Source organism: Vipera berus, assembly GCF_964194415.1.
Source record: "Vipera berus genome assembly, chromosome: 1".
Taxonomy (NCBI): Eukaryota; Metazoa; Chordata; class Lepidosauria; order Squamata; family Viperidae; genus Vipera; species Vipera berus.
The window spans coordinates 87,833,787-87,848,092 of NC_138202.1; the positions used below are offsets into that span (position 1 = coordinate 87,833,787).

General features: G+C 48.2%; 1 protein-coding gene across 6 annotated transcripts in view; it reads left to right on the forward strand.

Annotated features, from left to right (window-relative positions):
• Positions 1-14,306, forward strand: part of LOC308659369 (7-dehydrocholesterol reductase-like) — a 117,284-nt gene that overhangs the window by 92,479 nt on the left and 10,499 nt on the right. For all 6 annotated transcript variants that reach the window (XM_081312914.1, XM_081312917.1, XM_081312916.1 and 3 more), the window contains one exon: positions 1,659-1,872. In XM_081312914.1, coding sequence (XP_081169040.1) covers positions 1,659-1,872 — 214 coding nt within the window. The remainder of the gene's footprint in view (positions 1-1,658; positions 1,873-14,306) is intronic.

A 14,306-nucleotide genomic window follows, 5' to 3' on the forward strand; every position in this document is an offset into this window, starting at 1 on the left:
AATTGGGGTAATGATGGAATATCACACACCTGGCCATGGAACAGCTGAGAAGCCAATTGTCCCATTACTATTGGTCCCTTACCAAGTGGGAGGTACAGATGCAAACTGTTGTAATTCCTACACCGTTCACCCGAGTTGGATGTAAATACCCTCAAATTAAAGCTGACAGTCTGCAGTTAAAGCACATTGTGTTTGTTTCATTCCAAATCCATTGTGGTGGTGTATAGAGCCAAAGTTGTTAGAATTGTGTCGATGTCCCAATATTTCTGGACCTGACTGTATGTAATGTTGCTTTTCTCTGTTTTGAAATGCCTTGGACCTTGCTGATATATAATCACACACACACACACACCCATATTCATTGCTTGTAACCTGTGTCTATCTTCTTCAAACCTTCTGGGGCAGGGCTGAGCAATTAATTTTTCCAAGGGGTCACATGAGAAACTGGGACTTTTGTGGAGACCAATAGGACTGTGAACGTGTGTAAACATGCACTCATGCACATATATAAATTGGGGAAAAACTTGTTAGCTTCAAAATAAAAGCAATGCGGTTTTATTGTATGCGTGGTAAACACTTATTTACATTTGATTTCTAATTTCCAATTGATCTCATGCAAGCCTGACAGGGACAGCCAAAGGGCCAAATGTGGCCTGGTGGCCATAAATGCCCAGGTTTACTCTGGAGGGATGAGTCCTCTCCCCCTGCCTCCAACAAGAAGTCATGAACTGTGGCGGCACAGTGGTTAGAATGAAGTATTGCAGGCTAATTCTGCCAACTGCCAGCAGTTCAGTCCTGACCAGCTCAAGGTTGATTCAGCCTTCCATCCTTCCGAGGTTGATAAAATGAGGACCCAGATGATTGATCCCTTCGTCTCCCAGCACCCAAACCCAGAGGAGACAGCTGTCCTTTGGTCTCCCCGTAAGGAGCTACTGTCTGGAGCACATGTGGTTGATCTCCTGTATTCTCCTTGTTCAGAGAGGTTCTAAAGAATCAATCTACTCACTGGTTCCTCGGTCTTTTCCGCAGTTGTGTTTAGCTCCTCATGCCTTCCCCAGAATGTTATGTATTTAACGTTTAACAATTATAACTCCTCTCACACTCATAAGGGAATCCCGGCAGCCGTTGACGGCCGTCAAAAGGCTGCCGCGGCTTTCCCCCCCACTAATGCGGCAAGCGGCTGATTCTGACAGCTGTCAAACTGCCGCGCAAGTGCAGTGCACTGACAGCTGTCAAACCGGCCGATTCTGACAGCTGTCAAACTGATGCGCAGGCGCAGTACACTGACAGCTGTCAAACCAGCCGGGCCGCGCATGCGCAGTTCAGCCGGAGCTGTCAAAAGCCGCCAGCTGGCCCCAGCAACAACCCGCTGTCAGCCGTGCCTGCCTCAGCCGGTCTCTTCCGATTGGACGACGTCACGTGGCGGGAGAACCCCGCCAGTTTATTGGTTCTGTTAAAAGTTGTTGGTGTTACTGTTCCCTATAAATAGGGGGAATTCCCGGCGGTGCCTCGCCCGGGATCCTCTGCCCAAAATAAACAAGTTAACAGTGCCTCCTGCCTCCTGGTCGTCCTTCGGTACAATCCACAGAAAGCCTATTGTTTTCTGTTTTCTGTCATCCAGAGTTCTTTTGGAATTGTCATGCTCTGTTTCCTTTCAGGTGTAGTACTCAAATATGAGATAAACGGACTACAAGCCTGGCTTATAACACATGCCCTCTGGTTTGCAAATGTTTACTACTTCCAGTGGTTCTCACCCACCATCATTTTTGACAACTGGATTCCAGTCTTGTGGTGTGCAAATATTCTGGGCTACTTAACGTCCATATTTGTTTGGTTAAAAGCCTACTTCTTCCCTTCTAATGCAAAGGATTGGTATGTTGATTTTATCTATAATTTATATTACTATAAATGTGATGATAAATTGATGAGGACTGAATGTTTTTTTCTGATCAGTAAAGCTAACTAATCCAGAAGCTATTTCTCTGCCTTCCTTGCTATTGTACTATTACTTGCTACTGAAGATCATAAATATCTAAGTGTGTCATTTCAATTCCTAAGGTCTGATGATGTTGGAAAATTATTTCTTTGTGTCCAGCTTATCATATACAGATTCTGCCTGCCTGTCTTGAGCATTAAGGTCTTCTAATTGGGGGGGTCTCATAGGGTAACCATGTTTTTATATCAGAAATGTCCCCTTCAAGTGTCTTAAAAGAAACAGTTATTCAGTCACTCTTAAAGAAGATATGCCTGGAACTATTGTCTTATTTCCAGTATCCCCTTTTTGAGCAAGGTTCTTGAGAAGGTGATGACTTTTCAGCTTCATGCATTCTCAAAGGATATGAATTATGTGCACTCATTCCACTTTGATACCATTCTGGTTTTGACATTGAAACTTGTTTGTTCTGACAGATGATGTGCTCTGGAGAAGTGCAATTTTGTTGGAACAAATCCTAGATATCTTGGCAGCTTTTGATACCATTGGTATGATATCATTCTGAATCGATTAGCTAGATCAGAATGTTCTTCTTAGATTTTTTCTATCTCCTGAATCAGCTCCAGAGAACAGCGTTATGGCGCTTGCGTTCAGTCTTGTAGGCTGTTAAGTTCCTTCTCTCAACTATGTTGTTTAGCGTTTATATAAAACTGCTAACTAGGTCATTAGAGGATTAGAATTAGGTGCTATTAGTATACCGATGACAGCCAACTATATTTCTTCATTCTCAGAGTCAGGTAAGATTGCCGACATTGGACTACAACTAGATACTATAATGGCCTGTATGAAATTCAGTATCTTGAAGTGGAATCCTGACAAAATTGTCTTTATGAATTGATATTTTGTGAAGCCAGAAATTAAGTGTCAGCACTGCTAACATCGGATGTTTTTGCATTGACAACAGATGGAAATGCAGGCATTTTCTCTATTGCTTTTAGAATTAGTTGCTGCTGGGAGGGAGAATAGGGATAAAGACACTGGGCCCAGAGCTGATAGTGTTTTGGCGAGCTGTGGAGAAAGCCTGTATTCGACCTAATTGGGGAATGTGGTTTATGAATGTTTATTGGGGGGAAGGAATTGCACTTTGTTACTTTGTATCCAGGGGAGCGGAATTTAGTTTCTGGTTTCAACTATGTAGTGCTGATAATTTGTTTCTTGAATAAAAGATTCTTTAAGGTAAACAATGCCACAAAGTTCTTTTGAAGAGTTTCATCTATCGGAACCATGACATTAAACCAGAAACTAGAAATTTTACCTATCTTGGGGTCCCGAGCCCCAGTCACTGTCCCTAGACCTGAGGGATAGACTGACAAAGATTTAGGGAAGATTCCAACATGGAAAAGGGAGTGATGCCTGAAACCAGCACCCTGGCATTGGCTGCTACCTCAGGTCTTCCATATGGGAGCAAGACCCAAATGGCGAGGACATGATCTGGTCATTGGAATGGACCTTCCCCAGTGGAGACTCAAGACACCTCGAGATGGCTTTGCCACAATCAAGTGGTTTGAAGCCAGATGAGGTAGAGCTGCAGAGAGGGATTTCCCACAAATTGCATTCCCCAAACCAGTGGAGAGCCACGAAATCGACTACTGCTGAGGACTCTGGTGAGTGGAAGTACCAGTCCATAGTCAGTCAGTGGAGAAGTTGGTGGAAAGATTTAAGGAGCTGGAGACGAAAAGTAGGGAACAACTTTCCTGTTCTCCATATGTGAGCGATCATGATGTTCGGCAAGGCAGCCACCAATTCATGCCGAGGGGAAGCCCCAGCCCTACCTGCATAGGTCAAGTGGCTTCCCCGTCCACAAAGCCACCTAGCATAACCTCCAGTCCCGTGGGGAGGGATAGCTCCAGTTGTCGCCCCTCCAAAAGCCCAGACTGCCATTGGCGAGACAATAGCCTGAGCCTTCACTGGGACAGATGAAGTGTGGATCAATGTACCTGCCAGCCACCCAGCCTGAGGCCCATACAGCAGTGGGGAATGCCGCAGCCCCCAAACATGCAGCAGCAGATGGGGGCCTTGGAGGAACCCAGGGGTGAATGCAGCATCTCCAATCATGCAGCAACTGCTGAGGGGCCCACAACCACTGGAGATCCTGCAACAACTACCGCTGGGGTCACAAGGGGGCCTACAACAGCTGGGGATGCCACAACCGCTCGCAAGTCAGCAACAGTGGGGGTGGCAACAGCCCCCGAACACGCAGTAAACACTGGGAGGCCTGCAGAACTGGGGGTGCCATTCCAGCAGCCGCTGAGATCATTGGGGGTCATATAGCAATTGGGGATGCCACAGCCGCTAGCAGCACAGCAACAGATGGGGTGGCAACAGCCCCCGAATGTGCAACAACCGCTGGGAAGCCTGTAGCAACTAGGGATATAGCAGCCACCACAGGGAGGCCAGCAACCGTTTGGGGTGCAACATCCACAGTGGGCAGGCCAGCAACCACCAGGAATGTAGACTCCCTGGGGAGCATAGCAACCACTGATGGTGCCATCCCTTAGAGCAACTTTCGATGGAGACTCGTAGAAGCTGATCTTCTTCCTCAACCAGGTGCATTCCCACGTGAACAACTGTGCCTATTTTTACCCGAGCCCAGCCACTATGGTCGACATGGTTGCATCCAACTGAGAAGGGGAAGCATCCAAGTGCTTAGAAATAGGTGAGCACTGGGAGTTCATTCATTTCATGGTGGCTCCAAAAATGACTGAGGCTGTGATCCTAGGGCTAGCCTAGTTAGACAAATGGAAGCCATTTATCTGGTGGGAGAAGGGAATGAAGACTGTAAGATTACCTATAGGACCCAAGCCCCCCCCTTAACTTGACGGATGTTACAGGAGAGCTCAGCCCACCTAACAAGCTGGTGTAAATAGCTGCCCTGTCTCACCAGGCGAGCCACTCATCCCCAGCGAGTACCGGGACCTAGCGGAGGTGTTTAGTCAGAAAGAATGCAACACCCTGCCTCCCCATTGACCCTATGATTGCCCAAAACCAAGAATTTATGCTATGTCCCCCCTTGAAATGGAGGAGATGCAGCAGTATGTGGACAAAAACCTAGTGAGAGGATTTATCGAACAAGCCAAGTCTGCCATGGGAGCTCTGATGTTATTTAAAGAAAAAACAGACAGGTCAATTAGTCTCTGCGCAGACTATAAAGGTCGGAATGCTGTGAGCATGGAAAACAAATACCCCCTCCCCCTCCTGAAGGACTTACTAACCCACCTGGCAAAGGGGAGTGTCTTCACTAAGTTGGACTTGAGAGAAGCATATTACCGGGTGAGGATAAAGGAGGGAGGTGAGTGGAAGACTGCTTTTAACTGTCCCATGGGGAACTACCAATTTAAAGTCATGCTGTTTGGATTACAGGGGACTCCAGCTGTCTTCATGCAGCTGATTAATCAGGTACTACATGACCATTTATACAAAGGGGTTTTGGTGTATCTTGATGACATCCTGATATACAGCACAAATATGACTGACCACGTAAAACTAGTGAGAGAAGTGCTAAAGAAACTGTCGAATGGCAAACTGTATGTTAAACTATCAAAGTGTGAGTTTCACCCGGCTCGACTAGCTTATCTTGGCTACAGAATTTACAGTGAGGGCATTGAAATGGGCCCAACCAAAGAGAAAGCCATAACTGAATGGCAGCCCCCAAAGACTCGCAAACAGCTCGAGAGCTTTCTGGGTTTCGCCAACTTCTACCATCAGTTCATCCCCTCCTTTGCTGAAATTGTCTTACCCCTTACGGAATTACTGAAAACAGGCAAAGAGGGAGGAAAACCGTGTCCAGGCCAACCACTAGCATGGACTATGAACTGTCAAAATGCTTTTGAGAATTTAAAAAGACTATTTGCGGTCAAACCAGTCTTAAAGCATCCTTGCCCAGGGAAGCCCTTTGTGATTCAAGCTGATGCCAGCGATGTGGCCGTTGGAGCTGTGCTACTGCAAAAGAACCAGAGTGGAACCCTACAACCCTGTGCCTACACCTTGGAAAAATTCACTGAGTGTGAGAGGAGATGGGCTGTGTGGGAAAAGGAAACCTTCACGATCTGTTGGGCGACACTATCTAGAAGGAAACAAGGTGCCTTTCGAGGTATGGACTGATCACAAAAACCTAGAAGCACTGAAAACTCCTCACCAATTGTTCCCGAAACAAGTACGATGGGTGCAATACTTTAACCATTTTAATTTCACCCTAAAGTACATACTGGGAGGAAAAAACTTCTTAGCTGATGCTTTATCCAGATTGCCCCAGTACAAGAGCCAGCATGAAGAGGTTAATGAAGCAATTATCTCCACTCCACAAACTGCTTCTCAACTTACGCTGCACAGAGTCTCACCTTCAAGAGCCCCTAACCCCCGATGACCCTCGGGCAAAGAAAATAAAATGAGAGCTCCTCACCGACCAACGGTTATCAAACCTCCCTAACATGCAGGAATGGTTTGGCTTACAAGGGGGGAAAGCTGTACTTGCCCAAGACCCTCCACCTTAATGCGCTCTGACATGGCCATGCTGTAAAACAGGCTGGGCACTTTGGATATTTAAAAACACTACACCTCATCCGCCGGCAATTTTGGTGGCCGGGATTGAAACAGGACATGGAAAACTATGTTCGGACTTGTGCTGTATGTGCCACCATGAAAAGAATTCTGGGGAAACCATCTGGGTTATTACAACCGGTGGCAGACCCTTCCCAACCATGGGAAGAAATTGCTATGGATTTTATAGTAGACCTACCTGAATGTAGGGGAAATACAGTCATCTGAACTGTGATAGATCTGTTTTCAAAGCAGGCTCACTTTATTGCCTGCAAAGGACTCTCATCTGCTCAGTGACTAACCAAGATGTTCCTAAAACACATCTACAGATTGCATGGTGCACCAAATCAAATAATCTCTGACAGCGGGGGTGCAGTTTACAGCTACGTTTTGGAGGAATTTTCTTAAACTAATTGGCTCATCTCAAGGACTATTGTTGGCCTTTCACCCATCTACCAATGGGGTGGCTGAATCTGCAAACTCAATAGTGTAACAATTTCTCTGATGCTATGTGGATTATCAACAAATGAACTTAACTGAGCTCCTCCCTTTCGCAGAGGTGGCTTACAATAACTCTGTTCATGGCAGCACCAGCTTCATACCTTTTAAAATGGCTACAGGGAAAGAGTTCAGCCCAATACCCAAATATCCTCAGTGACCCTCCGCTTCCTAAACTCTTGATCAATGGTTGAGGGGTGGGAAGAAGTCTGGAAAACCACAAAAACTGCTTTGAAAAAGGCTTCCAAGACATATAAAAACAGGCAGATTAAAAAAGGCTCCTCAAAGGACATTCCAAGTTGGGGAAAAGGTTTGTTTGTCCACAAAATATTTACGGCTTAAATTACCCCAATGGTCATAAAGCGTGTCACCCATGTGACCAATCCAATTTTATAACATTTTTTGCAGTGGTCATTAAGCGAGTGCCACAGTCATAAAATTATTAGTGCGCTCATTAAGCAAACACATTCAGTATGGGGCATTTTTGCTGAAAACTGGAAGTAAACGCCAGATTTTAGCAAAAACACCATAAATTGTGGCCATATGACCGCAGGATGCTGTAAAACAGCCATACGTGCAGGCAGGTTACCAAAAGTAATAGCACCTAGGCTTATATACCACTTCATTGTGCTTTACAGCCCTCTCTAAGCGGTTTGCAGAGTCAGCACATTGCCCCCAACAATCTGGGTCCTCATTTTACTGACTTGGGAAGGATGGAAGCCTGAGTCAATCTTGAGCTGCTCAGAATCGAACTTCTGGAGTGAGCAATGAGTTAGCTTGCAGTACTGCATTCTAACCAGTGCACCATCACCAAGCACCTGAAATGCGGTCATGTAACCATGGGTGGGGCAGCCATCAGAGCTTTGAACCTGTACTTTGCAGGGGATTTGTCATACTTTGAATGGTGACTTGTAAATCAAAGACTACTTGCATTGGCTTCCGATACGTGCACGTGATGCTTCCGAACGTGCAGCAACAGTCTGCTTCCTGCTCTCCGTTTCTTTCTTTTTGGGAGGACCCTGAAAAGGGTCGAAAATTGCCCTAGAGGGGCGATTACCAAGAGGAGGACCTCCCTGCGATCGCGGAAGGGCAGCAGCCCTCTGCTGGAATCCAGGATCATCTCCTTTGGCCCAAAGAAGAAGAGACCGGCCATAAAGATGGCTGCTCACTAAGCTGCTCCCTGCCGAAAGCCAAAAGCACTACCTAGCACTAAGAAGCAATCTGGAGGACCTGGGTGAGCTTTTACCTTTCCTATTCCTTTAACCATCTTCCTGTGGGACTTTCCTGAAAATCTCCTTCCCCATTTTTTGAAAAAACGGCGAATATCTACTTTGGGAACAAATCTTAAAGCCTCAAAGCTACAAAAGAAATTCAATTAATTCAGCAAAGAATTTAAGCAATTTCATCTGTATTTACTAAAAAGCTCCTATTTGTTGCTGGGGATCCACTATCCTATCTTCTCTCTAAGCTGTGAATTAAAGGAAAAATTTGGACTAATCCTACAAAAGTTCTATATTAATTTGGAAAAAAAGAAAAAGGAAAAAAATGCTTACATTGCATGTTATAAGTTATTGATGACATCTTGTGGCGAAACCTGGTACAGCAAGTAAATTTCCTTTTTCTGTTGTGAGAGCTGACTGAATAACAGAGCTGTCCTTGAAACAATGCTTAAAGATAAGTATGGGAACACTTGGTACTGAATACAACTCTTCAGGAGGTGGAAAATCTTTGACTATTATTACAACAGCCTCCATGGAAGATTTAACTGCAGACAACAACGAAATGGATGAATACATCCCAGCACTTAATTATAAATTGATATTGGACACGATCTTGGCAATGACAGAGCAAATTAAAGCCAAACTGCAAGATAGACTATAAAAATATCTTTCTATGGATTAAGGGGAATCTCTAAAAAATATCATTGATTTTATATTTAGCTTTAAGATCTGTAAAGAAAAACAAAAGTAAGCTTTTAGAATACAACTCTGAACTATACTACAGAATTTGGAATGATATATCAAAAGATAGTATTTTAATAATTGATGTTCGGTCAAGATAACTTATAGAATATTCAGTGGTTACTTTTGAACTATAGTATAGAATCTAGAATTTTATATATAAAAGATAGCAGTTTAATAGTTGTTGAACGGTTAAGGCAAAAATATATTTCTAATAACTGGTGATTTGTTAAGATGAAAACTAGACTTTAATGGTAAAACATAAGAATGTTTTGTAATGAACAATATAAGTTTTGTAGACAAAAGAAGTATTCTTTTTTGAAATAGGGAATTGTGGGTTACCCAAAATTAAGCTTTTTTCTATATACTATTGTTATGCATGCAGGCACCTGCATAGCAACAGCCACCAGGGGGCGTTGGCCTGAACGGTTTTGGCGGGAAACCCAGTTTCGGCGGGAAACCTAGGGCCAACCCCATTGGCTGTCCGCTTACCTGGCTAGGTATTTAAAAAGGCCAGGTAACCCTCATCCCTCAGTACACTACCCCCTTCCAATAAAGAGCTGAACACGTACTCCGGCTGGCGTCTCTTCCTTGCGTCGGACCCACTACACAATAGAGGCGACGAAGGTGGGATTGCTGCCGACAAGGGGCTGAAGTCACTGGGGGAGCGGTCCGCGAGCTGAAGGGAAAGGCATTTTACTTCCTTCTTCCCCCCCACGACCACCAGCTGACCGAACCACGCCAGTCGCCGCAGCTGCAACTCGAGACCCGAACCAACACCGCGATGGCAAGAGCCGGACAACCCCGCAAATTCGACACTCGCCAACCCGAGACATGGGCCCGTTACCTGGCTCACGCCGAACTGTACATGCGGTTCAATCAGATCTCGGAGGACGGCACGAAGGCGGCAGCCCTGCTCTGCATCGGGGGACCAGCACTCCTGGAGATCGCAGCGAACCTGTTCGCCCCGGAGGCCATCAACACCGTCGCGTACTGGGACCTCGTGGCCAAGCTCAATGCCCATTTCAGGCCCTGGCGTTCCAAAGTGGCCGCAAGGTCACAATTCGAAAAAAGGGACCAGCGCCCTAACGAGTCTGGCGCCGAGTTCCTCACCGCCCTATGAGAAGCCGCCATCGCCTGCAAGTTTTCGAACTTGGAGGAGCGGCTACGGGACTGGTTGATTTGCGGCCTACAAGACAGGCGGCTGCAAGAACGCCTGTTCGAGAGAGAGGAGGTTTCGCTCCAGGAAGCCGAAGACGCCATTCTGGCCCACGAAGCGGCCTGTGGGGCCGTCCAAGCAGTCCAGGAGACCCGGGCCGGCAGCCAGCGTCCACCGACAGGTCGCCACAGCCGAGGACGAGCTGAACATCGACCTCATCCAGCGGACGCCGACCCCCGACCAGCGAGCCAGACGCCCAGACAACCCCAGGCCTCCCGGAAACGCCACCAACCCTCCCTTGCAGCATGGAGCTTGACTCAGGATCAGCGGTCTCGATCATTTCGGATGAGACCCTTAACTACATAAATAGCCGGAGCAAGCAGCAGATTAAATTACGGCCTACAAATTTAAACCTGACCGATTTTCAGAACTCGCCGGTCAAGGTAAAAGGGGAGGCTACTGTCTCGGTGGGGTTTAAGGGTCGCAAAGAGCACCTGGAGGTTGTAGTGGTAGAGGGCCGGAGGGCCAGCCTGGTCGGCCTAGACTGGTTCGAGGCCCTGGGAATCACAGTCTCTGGGATCCACCGGATCCAAGGGGACTCCGTCGAGGCCATCTGCAAGGAGTTCGCAGACGTCTTTGACGGGATGCTAGGCAGGTACACAGGCCCCCCAATTTCGTTCAAGCTGAACTCGAATGTTCCCCCCGTTAGGGTCCGGCCACGGCGAGTCCCCTTCGCGCTCAAACACAAAATAGAGCGCGAACTAGATAAGCTGGTGGCCCAGCGAATCTTAGAGCCCGTAGATGGGGGGGAGTGGGAAACCCCAATCGTCACCCCCCTCAAATCCAACGGGGAAATTAGGATCTGTGCCAACTACAAGTGTTCGGTGAACCGCACCCTAAACCCGCACGCTTACCCGGTCCCCACGGTCAGCCACGTTCTCGCTTCCCTCCAAGGCGGCGCCATCTTTGCGAGGCTCGATCTTGTGCAGGCGTACCAGCAACTCACGGTTACCAGGGCAACAGCTGACATTCAAACCATAGTAACACACAGGGGAGCGTTCCGGGTGAACAGGCTGCAGTTTGGGGTCAGCGTTGCTCCTGGCATTTTCCAGGAAGTTATGGAGAAGACACTCGGGGGCATCCCAGGAGTCTGCCCCTATTTTGATGACATCCTGATCGCAGGAACATCAGCAGAAGAGTTGGCAGGTAGGCTCAGGGAGGTACTGTCCAGGCTGCGCACAGCTGGCCTGAAATTAAAGAGGGAGAAATGCAGCATAGGTGTTCCCTCCATAGAATTCTTGGGATTCAGGGTAGATGCCAAGGGAATCCACCCCACAGAGTCCAAGGTGAGGGCCATCAAACTGGCACCCACACCCAAGAACAAGGCAGAGCTATAGGCATTCCTGGGCCTGCTGAACTTCTACCACGCATTCCTCCCACACAAGGCAGCCATTGCAGAGCCACTCCACAGGCTACTGGACAAACAGGCAGCATGGGTCTGGACTCCCGCCCACGACCAAAGCTTCAGGGCTTTAAAGGCACTACTGTCGGATAAGTCCACAGTAACCCATTTCATCGAGACAAAGCCTATATGCATCGCATGCGATGCATCCCCTTACGGTGTGCGCGCAGTACTCAGCCACCTCGAGCCCAATGGGGCGCAAATTCCCATAGCATACTATTCCAGGACACTGTCTGGAGCAGAAAGAAACTACGCCCAAATAGACAGAGAAGCCCTGGCAATCGTGGCAGGAATCAAACAATTCCACGATTATCTGTATGGCAGGGAATTCACTGTCTACACAGACCACAAACCACTCCTAGGCCTGTTCACAACGGACAGGCAGACCCCCCAAATCCTGTCCCCCAGAATGCTCCGGTGGTCCATCTTCCTTGCAGCCTACAATTGCAAGCTGGTGCACAAGCCATGGAAGGAGATGGGCCACGCAGACGGCCTAAGTAGGTTACCCATTGACACCCCCGAACCAGACCCAGCACCAGCAACACAGATCCTAGCCCTGCAGGAGCTACCAGAATGCCCACTCCACACCAAGGACATTGCCAGCAACACAGCCACCGACAACATCATGAGCAGGGTACACTCATGGGTTTGCACAGGGTGGCAGGACAAGTCCCCGGGGCCTGAGTTCCAGGTCTACTTCACCAGGCGCAACGAGATCTCCACGCACAGAGGTTGCCTCCTCTGGGGAGCAGGGTCATCATTCCCACCGCAGTACGGGGCAGGGTATTGGACTCCTTACACGAGGGACACTCGGGGGTGGTTAGGATGAAGGCCCTGGCCAGAAGCTACCTCTGGTGGCCAGGGCTGGACAAGGACATTGAGGAATGGGTCAAGGCCTGTTACACGTGCCAGAGATCCAGGCCAGAGATGCCACACACACCCGTGCACAGGTGGGAGGCCACACACACACCCTGGTCCCACATCCACATTGACTATGCAGGGCCATTTCAGGGCCAACTTTTCTTGGTAGTAGTGGACAGCCACTCCAAGTGGCTGGAGGTAGTCCCTGTTCCCAACATGACCTCGGGGAGGACAATCCAGGTGCTCAGAGCTCTCTTTGCCACACACGGCCTCCCCGACGTAATTGTGTCTGATAACGGGCCTCAGTTTACCGCTAATGATTTCCAGGTGTTCTTGAAGGCGAACTGGATTAGGCACGCCACCTCCGCGCCCTTCCATCCATCGACCAACGGGCAAGCGGAACAGATGGTAAGGACGACCAAAGACGCACTCTGGCGCATCATCAGCGGGGACTGGCATCACAGACTGGCAAAGTTCCTACTCGCCCAACACACTACACCATGCGTTGCTACCAGGAAGAGCCCAGCAGAACTGCGGTGGGGACGGCGTCTCATCACCAAGCTGGACCGTTTACACCCAGACCGAGTAGCAGCCGAGGCAGTTAGGCCACCATCATCATCATCATCAGCAGCAGCAGTAGCAGCATCATCTTCATCGCAATCATCACCAGCGCAAGAGTTCTCAACGTGGGGGACCTGGTCTGGACAAGGAACTACGGGGCAGGGCATCCATGGGTTCCAGGGACAGTGGTGGAGAAAACTGGACCCCTCTCTTACATCGTGGGGGTGGAGGGGGACAGACACGTAAGGCAACACATCGACCAGCTCAGAGGAAGGGTCCCTGAGCGCACCACACACGCCCAACAGGAGAGCCACACCCCAGGAGAGGTCAGCCCAACCAGAAACAACACAGAGTAGGAACCAGAGGAGGAGGGCCTCCTGAACCCAGGTTTGTTCAACCCAGCACAAAGGCCCCAAGAACCAGCTGTCCAAGCCCAGGGCCAAGCCACACCCAGACGGTCCACCCGGCCCCACAGGACACCTGCCTACCTGGCGGACTATGTGTGCAAGTGACCTCCACACAGTTACATTGTTTTTTTTTGTTGTTGGTTGTTGTTAACATACAGTGTACATAGTTGAAGCTAGTTGCAAATTGTTATCGTTGTTATGTGGTTCTTCTCTAAGGGGGGAGGGGTGTTATGTATGCAGGCACCTGCATAGCAACAGCCACCAGGGGGTGTTGGCCTGAACGGTTTTGGCGGGAAACCCAATTTCGGCGGGCAACCTAGGGCCAACCCCATTGGCTGTCCGCTTACCTGGCTAGGTATTTAAGGAGGCCAGGTAACCCTCATCCCTCAGTACGCTACCCCCTTCCAATAAAGAGCTGAACACATACTCCGGCTGGCGTCTCTTCCTTGCGTCGGACCCACTACACAATAACTATAGGCTATTTTAGAATATTTTATTGCAATTAGATAAAATCTAAAAACAGGTTATTGATATGTATTAGTGAAAATATATTTTAAATTTTGTTGATTGACTAGGTTATAACTAGAAGTGTACTAACTTGCTTATTTTGACTATATAATCACTAAGGGAATTAGAGAGGGCATCTCTGTTGATGTAATCTGAACTATTTACAACTGGTTATTTCTTATTTTAACTACCCAACCTCCATATTGTTTCACAAATACATGTTTATGTAAATATTAAAAAATCAATAAAACTTGTGTGTATGTGGGGGCCGCATCAACATTCGGGAGCACGCCCCCGCTATCTTCAAGAGGTGGCGCACTCCGACCCCCCGGATTTACCCCGTATTCCCGGGAGCGGCGAT